The sequence below is a fragment of the Lepisosteus platostomus genome, chromosome 3, assembly GCF_059453375.1.
Source record: "Lepisosteus platostomus isolate fLepPlt1 chromosome 3, fLepPlt1.hap1, whole genome shotgun sequence".
Taxonomy (NCBI): domain Eukaryota; kingdom Metazoa; phylum Chordata; class Actinopteri; order Semionotiformes; family Lepisosteidae; genus Lepisosteus; species Lepisosteus platostomus.
In genome coordinates this window covers 60694573-60708767 of record NC_142613.1, presented here as the reverse complement: position 1 = coordinate 60708767, position 14195 = coordinate 60694573, and the positions used below count along the sequence as shown (strand labels likewise).

The 14195-nt window shown below is 39.2% G+C and overlaps 1 protein-coding gene across 1 annotated transcript; it reads right to left on the bottom strand.

The window, feature by feature from the left end:
• Positions 1–3350: 3350 nt before the first annotated feature.
• On the bottom strand, positions 3351–13956 carry LOC148675193 (uncharacterized). Its single transcript, XM_088626276.1, has 5 exons — positions 13180–13956; positions 8500–8517; positions 8121–8142; positions 6555–6743; positions 3351–3760 (listed from the first exon to the last, which is right to left on the bottom strand). The coding sequence occupies exons 1-5, from the start codon at positions 13210–13212 to the stop codon at positions 3558–3560; spliced, it is 465 nt and encodes a 154-aa protein (XP_088482402.1). The 5' UTR covers positions 13213–13956; the 3' UTR covers positions 3351–3557.
• Positions 13957–14195: the final 239 nt, after the last annotated feature.

Here is a 14195-nt window from a genome sequence, read left to right as displayed (position 1 = left end):
TTTGTATCTCCCGGCACAGACAGCGAAGGAACAACTGACAGCCTCTGTGGAAGCGGTATCCAATCCGTGGTCTCCTGGCTTGATGCCCACCCAGTACTGTTGCGGCTCAGAGTTGTGGGGAGAAGGAGAGGGAGTTCCTCCGTTGGCTTCATGCTGGACGGTCGTTACTCTCTGGGCACCTGTTAGTTCGCCTCGCACTGAACTACTGAATCTGTGCACACAGGTGACTGCGCGGACAGAGCACACTCATACAGCAGCACTGGCAGTCATGTGATTGTTGTCACGATTTTAGTTCCTCCTCTTTAAGGGTGCTCCGGCTCTTTCACTTTGGATTTAATTCTGTGCACCTGACCCCTGTTCCCAGTCCACCTTAAAAGCCAGGCCCTGACGTTCATCCTGGCTCTGCATCTGGTTTCCGCACCGTGCGAGTCTGGGACCTGGAAGCTCCTGGTCCTGTTCCCTGTCCGCCGGTTCCGATCCGGTTCGTGTTTTAACTCCTTGTTGGATGGATCACCTGGGTATGAACTTATTCTTGTGTTTTTTGGATTCCCTTTCTGGATTACTTTTGGATTGTTTGCCTCGGCCACACCTCCCCCGTGCACCAGCGCACTTTGGACACGCCCCCCTGTTTTCATCCCCGTATTCCTGCATGACTTTTTCCTAGTGTTTCCTCACGATTCTGGATTATGTCGTCCACATAGGGTCCGGAAAGAACTGTTCGTTACAATTGTCAACCTTTACTCAGATGAGTCTGGAGGAGCACGAGGGTGCACGGAAGAGCAATCTCGAAGCTCTGTGCAATGCCTTTTAACTGGAGGACAATATGGTTGGTGATTGGTCAAGAGGTTGCCGGGCAGTTGGCGTTTCCATGCCCTGCAGGTTCCTGATTGGTTGATCAACTTGAGGAATGATTGACCATGACCTCTGGCTCTAGGACCACAATCCAGTTGTGCTTAGAGTCTCACTAGACAACCAGGCACCAAGAGTGGGCATCTATCATGATAGCTGGTTGCATCCTGTTCCTGGGAACTATTCCTTATCAGGAAGACAAACATCCCTAAATCAGTGCACCAACATGAATGGCTTCTCTGTGGCTTGGACCACAGAGATGAGAGAAAGGGTCTCACTGGGAAAAGAACAGCAACATTTAATTCTGTCTTATTAATAAGATAAACAATGTTATTTATCATGTGTTCTTCAGAGCTGGTTAATACAACTTTTCTAGTTACAGTATATAATTATAGTCAGCAAAGGAACAAGTAAAAGGTTTATTCCATGCTGAAGAGAAGAAAGGAAACACAACATTTCAGCTGTGGAGCCTTCTTATTTTATTGTTATATAGGTAGGTAGGTTCGCTTTTCAGGCCATAAAGGCCCATGGGGGGGTAAGGGCCACCACTTTTCTTGACCACCCGACACTGGAGGTGGAGGTGATGTGGTCAGGATCCCGCTCCGGCAGACCTATTACCCCCAGAAGGATTAACCCCCAGTACTCACTTGGAAAGCAGGCTGAGTGGACAAGGGAGCCATCCAGAAGGAATTAGAGCAAGCTACATCACTTGGCCCTACCTGAGATTGAGTGAAGAGCTGGACGCCCTTGCCGTCTGAGCTACCATGGCTCTTTATTGTTATATTATATTCTTATTTTTATTTTATTGTTTTAAATAATAAAATAACATTGTGTTGGGAACTAGTAGTGTCTGTGCTGGCTGTCATATCTAGTGTTATGGTCTCTATACAGAAAGGAAATTGTATACTGTACTTCCTAGGATATTTCTGAGGCTAAACTAGTTTACTCATCTCAACGTTCCTACATGTAACCCTATGCAATTTATTTTTGGTTTGGGTCAGAAGAAGGATCATGACAGAGTCTTCAGCCTATAGTCGCCACTATGTAATGAAAATCCAAACACTAGAAAAAGAAAGATAAACATACACGTGCAAGCAAACAATAGATTGATTAACTTGTTTTGTTCCTGTATTGCTTTGTGGGTGAACACATCGAATAATTAAGACACCAAAGATCTGTGAAATTATTACAAACACTTGTATAAAATAAGACATAACAGTAATACTGTTTGAAGAACCAGAACCATATCATACTATTTGTCTACTGTACCTGAAGGAAAATGTTCTGCAGAGCTGGGAGAGACCAGCTACCTCTGAGGTAAAATATGTATGGAATCCAAACTTTAATATTGTGACATGTTTAAAATATAGTAAGTTTTAAATGTTAGGTACAGTGTAAAAATTATAAAATGGGGAACTTTGTAAATGCATCTTGTGACATACTCCAGCCTGAATGATTTGCTCCTGTTTAAGGAGCTAGAGACATTAATTGTGAATGTTGTTTGAGGAAAAAGGGACAGAGAAGTTGAATACCAACATTGTTGCAATACCTAAATTATCCATGTATCCATTTTCGGTAAGCAAAAGGCACAAGGCAGAGTACACCCTGGACAGGGATGCCAGTCCATCGCAGGGGAGACAGACACAGACACAAGGGCCAGTCACACTAGGGCCATCAGTATGTCTTTGGGCTGTGGGCAGAAACCAGAACCCCCAGAGGAAAACCATGTGACCACATGGAGAATATACGAACTCCACACAGATAGCACCCCAGAAATTGAAGCCAGGGTCCCAGCACTGTGAGGGAGCAAAGCTAACCACTGTACCATGCTGCCCTACCTAGTTTATGTTTGTGCCTTTCTTGTTATTTTTTCTAGATCACTATATATATTACACTAAATAAATACTTTTGCATTGAAGTGCTATGGTATGCTTGCCTTTGTTGCGCTGGACATTGTGTTGGGTTGTTGTGGTTTATGTGCCTCTGCAACATTGCATGACAGGCAGGGACAGTTACTCTGAATTGGCATATTAGGATGGTGGTCCCCATTTTGTGCCCCACACCATGTGAGGGGGGCACAGCTGCCTCAAGTAGTGGAATTTAAGTACCTCAGGGACTTATCCATTAGGGGATAAAGGGGAACGGAAGATTGACCAGTGGTTTGGTGCAACAGCTGCAGTAATGCAGACAATATACTGAACCGTGGTAGTAACGCAGTATCTGAGTTTTCAGACAAAGCTTTCAGTTTCCTAATTGATTTACATCACCACCATCATCACCATGAGCTTTGACTAGTGACTGAAAGAATGAGAATGACAGATTGTAAGGATCACATCTCTCAGCTAGCCAGAGGGCGCTTGGGAATCCCCCAGGAGGAGCTGTAGACTGTTGCTAGGGAAGTCTGGTCTGCCCTTCACAGCCTGTTACCATTGCAACTCTCACCAGGAGTAAGTAGTTAAAAAAGAGATGAGATGAGACAAGATGAGGCAACACTACAGATATTGGTTCTTATTAAACATTGCATTTATTATACAAGTTAAGGGAATTATAGAATATGCTGCATCAGAACTTAGAATATTGTTGAACAGAACAGCACTGTGCCAATTACTCATCTTGCAAGCATGTAAAGTAGCAACACAAAATAAAAATTAAAATACACACATGTGCTGTAGCCTGTGTTGTGGGAGTCCACATCTCACATTCTTTAACTATTTAACTACGTGTCGTAACTTGGTGTAAACAAAATTCAAAGCCTTTCTATTAATTTCACAATTGTGGAACAATTCCTCATGGAACAAACAGTCAGTAGTTCCTAATATGTTGCTCTTGTTCACCAGTCTGCTACTTGAGGCCAAAACCAAATCATGATAGGGAGTGTGGTGCATCATAACCAGAATAGCAGGCCTGTCACCTGTTGAGATGGAAAAAGAAAAATGTTTAAGATACCTTTTTGAATAAAAAAATCAATATTTGCAAGAATAGTTCCATAAATTATTATCGAAACTCTACAAAGAGCTTTAAATATGCAATAAAAAGAAAGATATTTAGATCAAGGAAGGATATTTTAAAATACATAATGTATACAGTAGGTAAAATCGTATTAAGACTACTGTGTACAGTTGTGTTTTTTTTAGTTAAAAACAGTTTATTGTTGCTCTGAAGGCAATAGAAAAAAGCAGTGCAAATAAAAATCAAACATTAACTGAACTGTAGTTAATTGTATTGCATTGTGTGCTCCTGAACAGCTTTAACAAACAGGTAACAAGAAGTCATTGTTCATTTTTACTTCCTCTGAGAGACTGTTACTCCTAATCTCTGGTTCTATTTTCTGTTGTTAAATACTGTATAGTTACAGTACCTTTTGGGTTAGGTCTATGTAAATGTCTATCTTAATGTGTAAAAAATATAGCTTAATTTATTAAATATTGGTAAAATATACAGTATGAATATTCCAATCTAGAGGTTTACAGGAATTATTTTGCCTTTTGTTCCCAGCCTAAAGGATTTCTTCACAGTTTTAGTACAGTATATCCATTTAGTATAGACACTGTGATGCTTCAGAATATGTTAAAACAAATTCCTCTCTTGTACTAAAGGCACACTGCTGTGTCTTAGAAGGCTAAACTGATTGATCTTGAGATTTGTATTAGGGCATTGCAGAGAAACATCTGCTCTTTTAATGAGTGGCTTTACTGTTTTATCCAATCTCAGGATACTAGTTACAGTACACCAACATCTTTTCTCATGATGCTAAAAAAGGTACATCATTCTTTCAAGTTTTAGTCTCCAGTGTGAACTATTTGCATGTTCAAAAACATCTTAAAAGATGGAAAGGACTTAAATGGCTGTAAAATGTAGGAAATTGTGTGGATGATGCCATCAAACCATCCTTACCAAACTCATTCTAGTACATATTATTAATAAAAATGGTTGTTCTTGCATCACCACTTGACAAGTCAGCAACACATGTAGTTTTCTGTGTTATAAGATACACCATTACTTAACATGGATGAATTCATTATTACTTTAAATTACATTTAAATAAACAGTATAAGCATTTAGATTATAAATTTGTTGAATAACCATCTTTTGTTGAAAGTCTGAATATTTAAAATATTTAGGTATTTGGAGTACAACTATTCTATTTTCATTACCTGGCCTACTAGTATTTTAATTTCACTCTTACTTTGGTAATTTTCAGTGTTACATAGTTTTCTTTGTTAAACATGCAGTGTCCTGGTTATTAGCAGCATTGACAGTGACTTTGACTAAATGTTGACTTGGCAACATCAGGACCACAGGACCTCAAACTACCCTCTACGCATTTGTTACTGATCAACATTGGAAACATTATGAGTTTAATCCACTGTCCAAAAACATGCACAACCTGTTGAACAATAGTACAAAATTAATGTGGGAAGTTTCCACCAGATGCACCGATCAGGGCAGATCCACACTGACAGAAAGCCAGGATACAGGATATTGTATTATAGTTCTGCTTCTCATCAACTGTGAATGGTAAACCTTTCAGGGCTGATGGGAACACAGAGAGAGCAAAGTGCAAGCTGATCTTGAGGGAAAACCTGTAACACTTTTTTCCAGACTTAAAACTGTGAAGAAACCATCTTTCCGTAAGACAATGATCCAAAGCTCAAGATCAAAGCTACACTGGGGTGCCTGAAGAAAAATAAAGTGAATGTGCCATCCATAAGTGATCTCCAAGCAACCTGAGGAACCATAAGAAATTCTGCTAAGGATAATGAGCATTAATTGCTGCCAAAGGTGCTTACATCAAATTTCCATAAAAAACTGAGTATTTATGCAGTCAACGTTTTTCAGTTATGTTTTCTATTTAGGTTTTGCTTACTATTAATTTTTTGTAACTTATCTTACACTTAGACTTTAATCTGAGAATTCAGGTTTTGAATAAAATATTAACTTTTTAAAAATGAATGTTTAATTTTGCAATTTCAAAAATGATAATCTATTTCTGTTGAGTCTGCCTGATGTGCCTTATTAAGCTAGTCACATCATAGTGACACATGTAGTCTCCATACCAGTGACACAAAGGCAATATTCTCTTGATAAGCATGCCCTATGTGTTCCTTTCCATGTTTTCTTTCTTGCTTTTCATCAAAGTTGAACATTCAACAAGTTACATCACCTTATGACTTGTGCCCAACTCTCTTATTAAGGAAGTACTAAAATAGTGGTTCCCAATCCTGGTCCTGATGACCCACACACCTGTGGTTTTTTTGTTCAAGATGAACCCTCAGTTGCGCAACCAAACCCTGCATTGACTTAATAACAATAAGATTAATTTGAAGTGTTTTTTTCCAGCTCTTAAACATGTTGTAGCTATAACCATTGTATTTTGTAAGCAAAATAACATCCCAAACACATGATTAGAAACAAAATACAAATATTCAATTGAGGCTTCAATTATTATCAGGACAGGACTGGGAACCACTGAACTAAAGCAACAGTCAACCCCATCAAAGTCCTTATAATGTGTCACAATCTGACATGAATGATTAATTACTTAAAAAGCTACCAAAACATTAAGTCAATATTTAGTGTAAATACAGCAGGCTTTATTTTTCTAACAAAGCATTGATAAAAAGAGCTAGCAGTTTTGTTTGACACTAAAAATAGATATATAATGCTTATAAAAAGGTAAATTCAATGTTTTTAAACAGTCATACCTGGTATCTTCTTGATTGCTTCATCCATATCAGTCCCAATTCGGGAGCTGACAGGGCAGAAAGCTAAAGTCACGTGATAGTCTTCTGGACTGACTTCAAACCTAATACGCTGTTGAAGTTTTCCTAGGAATGTGGCTTGGACACCATTAGTTTTTCCAGCAACCAGCACGTGAATTTTAAGTGAAACATCTAAAAAACGAGATAAAAATGCAAGAAATGAAATGACATAAACATGAAATCTCACTTAAGGTATATAAATGAAATAGTTAATATTTTTAATAAAGAAGTATTCAAGCTAACTGGTTAGTAATTATTTTTAGTACAGTATATTTCTAATTCATTAGAAGTACAGTATACGTACTGTAGTTCGAAATGGTCTTCACATAGCCTTGCTATTGATGCATAATGCATAAAGATGCATAAAATATAATCTCCTGATGACAAAAATAACTTTTGAGAGTTTTGTTATGACATGGAAAAAGGGGAATGCCTGTGTCTTTATTCAGGTGGTGATGTTTAGGTCAAGAGTATTACAGAAATAATCAGTATTATGGAACCAGGATTAAAAGAGATGAGACATTAATCATTTTACATCTCCACAGGCACACAACTTTTTCTCACTGCAAATGTTGCATTTTGGTTTAACTATTTGTCAAGCACATGTGAATATAACGCTGTAAATCATAAGATGAATGAATACTTAAATCATGGGTCTCATAATTTGTTCCTGAGTGGACTAGTCCCTTTTGGTTTTTGTCCCATTCTTGGTAGTTAATTTACCAGTTTACTTCATTATGTTATTAAATAAAAATGTGTTTTTCATAAGGTCTTTTACAAAATATTTCTCAAAATATAAACTTTATTACATTAACATGTACCTATAAACACCCCAGAACTTGGTTATAACCATTAAGTTGATGGAACTAATTAAATAGACCATCGACACAATGAACATGTCAATTGGTAAATCAAGAGGAAAACCCTTTAGCTAATATGTTAAGGCACTGCATCTGTCATTCACAAGAAAAGCTCTAAAAAATATTTAAAACAAGCTGTGGTTCTACTGAATGGACAAAAAGTGGTATTTAGATGAGGTAAAACATGGCTTCCAATTTAATGAAAATTTAATTTAATGGTTTTATTCATTTACCTCCAGCTGAATAGCAATTTATTAAATTTAGCACAATTTAGCACAATTAGTATAATTAGTATAATTAATGTCAGAACATTATAGGAATTAAAATAATGTTGGAGTGAACTTTAAAAGCAATGAAAATATGTTCAGCATTTACATATGTTTGTGGTGTGCCTTGTGGCCTCTCGGATATACCTAAATTTTGCAATACGGCTTCTAGGGCCAGAAATATGATTTGATACAAAGATCAGAATTACAAATTGTAATTTAGTAAATTCCACCTTTAAAGCATATGAAACTGCAATAGCTTTTTTAATATTACTATAACTATAATCCAAAACGACTGCATGCATCAAAAGATTCCATAATCTCAAAAGATATTCCTTGGTTAGATGGACATTGCTGAACAGCACTATGAGCTTAAAAATTACCTTTTCCTTCTCTTTTCCTCCACTGAGGGAAAAAAAAACAAAAACTAGGATTAATTTGTAATTAGCTTTGTTATAGTATAATGTACCATAAGCTTACTGTTCATACAAAACATGAATGCAGGTAAAACATACAGTCCAGATACAGTATATAATGGGGGTAATGTGAAATTGTGAAAGAAAAGACAAAGGAAATGTGTTGATTAGCTAGTGTTAATCAATAAGTCTGTACTACCTTTCTCCATCAATGCATTGTACATGTACTGGAGTTTTTAGTCAGCCAGTGTGTCTATATTATTCCCTTTTATCTTAATGTAGTGTTAATGTACTGTTGCCTCCAGTCAATCAGTAAATCTGTATTATAAATAAAAAAATAACTTACACAACAGAACCAGTAAACCTATAAAAAATAGACACAGGTTATTAAAAGTTGTCTTCATATATATTACTATAACAGTGAATTATGATCCCAGAAATGCCAAATAATAAACCTCCATCTGTGAAGGAGTGATATGCCAAGTACTAGAAAAGATGTATGCATTTCCATGTGCAGCCAGGTATCTTATAAGCATGTGTAGGGAAGCAGAAATATGATGTTGGATTTTTTACCTCCATCTAAACTTCTGTTTAAAGAAACACCATTCATTTCAAGGCGGGGCTTATGTTATTAATTACGATAAATGATAGAACATAGCACAGAAACTCCACAACATATTTTTTAAACTGTTGTTGGTTGCTTTCAGTAATTTATCTGAAAATGTTGTCTCAGTACAAAATGTTATTCTGATTGAAATTGCTTGTGTACTTTGTTTATAGATTTTCCAGTAGTTGAAAAGGAAGCATAGTGTTAAAATGCAGAAACACATCCAATTATGCCTTCCATTTTCTTTGAAGACGACATTATGCATTAAAGTATCTCACATTGATGTTAATCAAGAAATTCATTATTTATTTTCACAATAGCAGTCTGGGCATGATGGGATTCCTGTTGATTAGAACTCTCTAAGCATAGTTTTTATGCTTATTATAAAGCCTTGAAGGAAGCACTACTAACCAAATTTGACATCTCACCTGAGACCTACAGACAGTGCTTCAGGATGTCCTCAATTCCACCTGGGGAGCTACCAACTGAAACCTATCACCGCCTGAAGGGCCTTTACAGAAGATGGATTTGGCCAGAGTAGTGGACCAAGGAACAGATTGGTGAGGCCATTATTTCAGAACAACTGCTAAATGGCCTCCCTTATGACACCAGGACCTGGGTGAAAGAACATGATCCAGTTGATGGGTTAACAGCAGCCAAGCTGGCTCTGCAAAATATTAACGCTCGACGAGGGGGTCCCCCATGACATCCATCTTGCCAGCAGCCATATCACCCTGCAACTCTCAACTGGCAATCCACTGAAGCTAAGTAGGTATGAGCCTGGTCAGTACCTGGATGGGAGACCTCCTGGGAAAAACTAAGGTTGCTGCTGGAAGAGGTGTTAGTGGGGCCAGCAGGGGGCGCTCACCCTTGGGTCCACGTGGGTCCTAATGACCCAGTATAGTGATGGGGACACTATACTGTAAACAGGTGCCGTCCTTCGGATGAGACGTAAAACCGAGGTCCTGACTCTCTGTTGTCATTAAAAATCCCAGGGTGTTTCTTGGAAAGAGTAGGGGTGTAACCCCAGCGTCCTGGCCAAATTTCCCATTGGCCCTTACCAATCATGGCCTCCTCTATGAATTGGCTTCATTACTCTCTGCTCTCCTCCCCACTAATAGCTGATGTGTGGTGAGCGTTCTGGCGCACTATGGCTGCCGTCACATCATCCAGGTGGATGCTGCACATTGGTGGTGGTGGAGGGGAGACCCCATTACCTGTAAAGTGCTTTTGAGTGGCTATATAAGTGTAAGCAATTATAATTATTATCTTCTGTGCCGAGGGGGACCAGAGACAACCAGGAGCCCAGAGGTAACTCTGTTGAGTCAAATAGGACACAGGCCTATTTTTACTGCCAGCAGCCAGGACACAAAGCTTATGCCTGCCCATTGCACAAGCCAAAACTGACTGGGTTTTGTTGTGTTCCAAGGGAGGATAACAGTCCTGGGTGGGAAGAAGGTGGAGAGAATATTAACAATTTTGCTAATTGTTCTGTTCTAATTAATGGTCAGAAAGCAAATGCTTTATGGACACTGGCAGTTCAATGACTCTTGTCAAAACGTCCATGGTTTCGGATAGTAGGATTGGCTTTGAAATGTCTGTAGAGTTCATACATGGTAATGTATGACTGAACTTACTGTGGGAATAGAGGACCAGAGGTATTTATTAAACGCAGGTGTTGTCCCAGATTTGGCAGAGGACATAATCTTGGGGAAGGATCTCAAATGTAAACAAAATGTAACTATACAAAAACTCCAACTAATGTACAAATGTCCTTTTTGGTGGTTACCAGACCCCAAGCAAAAGCAAGTTTGGCCACTCCTAGATTTAGATGATAGTGTCTGTGAGGCCGGAACCAAAGGGCCAAGAAAAACATGGTGTCAGCGGCGCATTGCAAAATATTTGGGTACCCCAGTTCCTACCATTGATGGGTCAGATCAAACTTTGCTTCTTTCCAGCATAACGACCTGTCTTTGAAACCTTTGTTTGAAAAAACAGGTGTGGAGAGTGGGAAGGCTCACTGTGGGGAGGTTTATTCTGTTGATAATGATTTACTATATGTTGGGGAGACTGGGAATAAACGTTTGGTTATACCGGGAAGCTGTAGGCCACTAGTACTTCATCTTGCGCACATAATCACATGGGCAGGTCATCTAGAACACCAAAAAAACTATTGGCGCATTAGTTCACATTTCCATTGGCCCACAATGTACAAAGATGTTCGAGCACACTGTGCTACTTGTCCTGTGTGTTAAAAAAACAAGTGCTGTCTGCAGGTCTGACAGAACCCCTCTGTATCCATTGCCAGTGATTTCCACCCACTTCCAGCGCATTGCCATCAATATAGTGGGCCCCTTGGAGAAGAGCCATGCCAGTTGCCAATATACTGGTAATGTGTGATTATGCCACTAGGTTTCAGAAAGCTTTTCCACTCCGCTGCATTACAACTCCTAAGATCATCAGTGCTCTGGTGCAGTTATTTTCCTGAGTAGGAATTCCAGATGAAATCATCACTCCCAGGGGACCAACTTCACATCTCGACTGATGGATCGACTCTGCAAGCAGCATGGCATTACCATCATCAGGACCAGTCCCTACCTTCCGCAAACAGACGGCATCGTTGAGCGCTTCAACCAAACCCTCCAGAACACGCTGAGGAAGTTTGTCTCGGATACAGGCAAGGACTGGGACAAATGGTTGCCATTTCTTCTGTTTGCATACAGAGAGGTACCACAGTCCTCTACAGGGTTCTCCCCTTTGAGCTCCTGTATGGGCAGACGGTCCCAGGGCCCCTGGATCTTCTGGGGAAGATCTGGGTAGCTACTCTTGCCTCAACATCTGAGAAAGGCATTCTGTAGTATGTCTTGCAGATGAGAGACAGCCTGGAGAAGTATTGGGAGGAGGCCCAAGAGAACCTGAAGGAAGCTCAGCGGGCCCAGAAGCATTGGTACAACCAGAACGCTCGCCATCGGGAGCATCAGCCAGGGCAGAAGGTCTTGCTCCTGCTTCCCTCTGCCAACAGTAAGCTGCTAACCCAATGGCAAGGACCTTACACCATCCTCTGTAAAGTGGGACTGGTTACGTATGAAGTACACCACCCAGACAAGGGGAAGGAGAAACAAGTGTACCACATAAACCTGATTAAAGAGTGGAAAGAACGAGGTCCTGTACAGGGCACTGCATTCATGGTATGTAAGGTGGAAAAAGAGGACAAGAATGAGATGGCTGACCTAGAAGTCATACAGAGGCAAATTTACATTTAACTGTGAGGCAGGCAGCTGAATTGCAGCAGGTGTTTGCTGAGTTTCCGGCACTGTTTGCACAGAAGCCAGGTAGAACCAACATCCTTCACCATGCTATCCACCTCAAGAATCCCACACCCATTCGCCTGCGACCACGTCGAGTGCCTGAGAGGTTAGCGGGACCCCTGAAAATGGAAATTCAGACCATGCAAGACATGGGAGTGATTGAGCCATCATCCAGTGAGTGGAGCAGCCCCATGGTTATTGTGCCTTAAGGTTTGGAAGCAACACCAGGAAGTATGATATCCACAGGGAGTCTGTGGACTTGAGCTGCCCACACCAACACCACAACAGCGTACCCCAGCAACGTCAGCAGTTTCAGAGGATAATGGACCCCAGAACTCAACACCTGTAACAGACACATGCGCCCATGCCCATGCAGAACACATTTTTTGAAAGGAGCCCAAAATGCCCTCCTACCAATAGGATGAGGAAATTGAAAATTATCTCCTACATTTTGAGCGCATGGCCAGGACCTGGAAGTGGGCGGAGGAGGAGTGGCCTGCCGCTTAAGTGTCTCTGCTTACAGGCAAAGCCTTGGAGGCTTACAGCGCAATGGATAAGGACCTATCCAGTTCTTAACTCCTGACACTGGGTATAACATTTTCAAATATGTTCTTAAATTACAAATCATTTAAGACTCATGAAGACATCAAGCCACTTATGTAAGTCAGAGTCATGTTTAAACATAAGTTTCAAACTTGTGTTTTTTTAGATTAATACATGCAGTTGTTTCCTTGTGAGAAATTACAAATTTAAATTTAAAAAAGCATTTTTCTCAATCTTAAATCATATTAAAAATTGAGACAATGGCATTAAAACATTGTAACTTAGTTGTCTGTCAAATTCAGCTGAGAAGTTTTAACAGAAATTTGTTTAACCGAAATTAACAGTTTGTACCTTTACCAAATCTTGATTTTTTTAATTAAGATTTCTCTATTAGAAATTACAATCTAAATACTGATAAGCACAATGAAAAGCAGCAGCAGAATGAAACAATTCAGGAAAAGCCAGCTAAACTGTTTTAAAGCATATACAAATAACTTTAATTATTTATTTAAATTAAGGTGCAGAATGTACCTTACAAAATGTGAATAATTTTAAACACAATACTTACCAATAACAGAATCTGAAAAGCAGAGGCAGACATACAGTTTTAGATTTTTATAGCATTCAACTTGAAACTTGAAACATTTTGAAGTTAAAAACTTTTTAAATAAAAGTGTGTGCCTGTAACGTAGAAAAGCTCCATGCAAGAGAATCACCCATTATTAGAATGTCTTATAATTACTCATAGATAAAACTACATTATTAATTTTGTGGACTATTGTAAATCTCCTTCTACACAAAGATTGATAGGCTGAGCTGTCTTTTGGAGGAACACTACAGTTTTGTAGTGAAGGAGACGCATGTATGATGTGGGTGACAGCTGAGATACACACAGCATCATGTTCAGTCAGATAACTTATACTGTCTGGGGAAGTGGAAGTGTGAACTGAGAGTGACCTTCTCCTGAACTTCCGTTAAACAAACACCATTATTAGTATGATACAAATCTTCTACACCCTCTGTTTTTTGCTCATTAAAGTCTAGTCCTGTAGGAAAAATGCAGGTTTGATAAGATTGCATTTCCCTAAAAGATTTTGGAGGGCAGGATGGCAAATGGATTTTCAACCCACTCCTGATTGTCAATTAAAGGTTATCCATTGCAACTGATAGCTGATGTGTGGTGAGTGTACTAGTGCACTTTGGCTGCCATTGCATCATCCAGGTGGATGTTACACATTGGATGGTGGAGAGGACTCCCCATTACCTGTACTTTGCTTTGAGTGGAAAGTCCAGAACAGTGATATATACAGGTAAGTGTAAGAATGATGATGATGGTGGTAATGTGGATGATTATTATTATACTATATACTTTGAGAAGTTTAGGTACTGGAAAAAATAGAAATAAAATATTTTGTTTGTTTTTCAGTTTAGAACATTGCTTTGTCCTTCTACCATCAGATGGATATGATTAATATTATTATTGAAATTTTTATGAGTACCATTCAAGAAATCCTGTAATAAGTCCTGTAAATAGGGTTACATACAGGGACCAAGGACATAATCTCAAATATTTGAATACAGCTA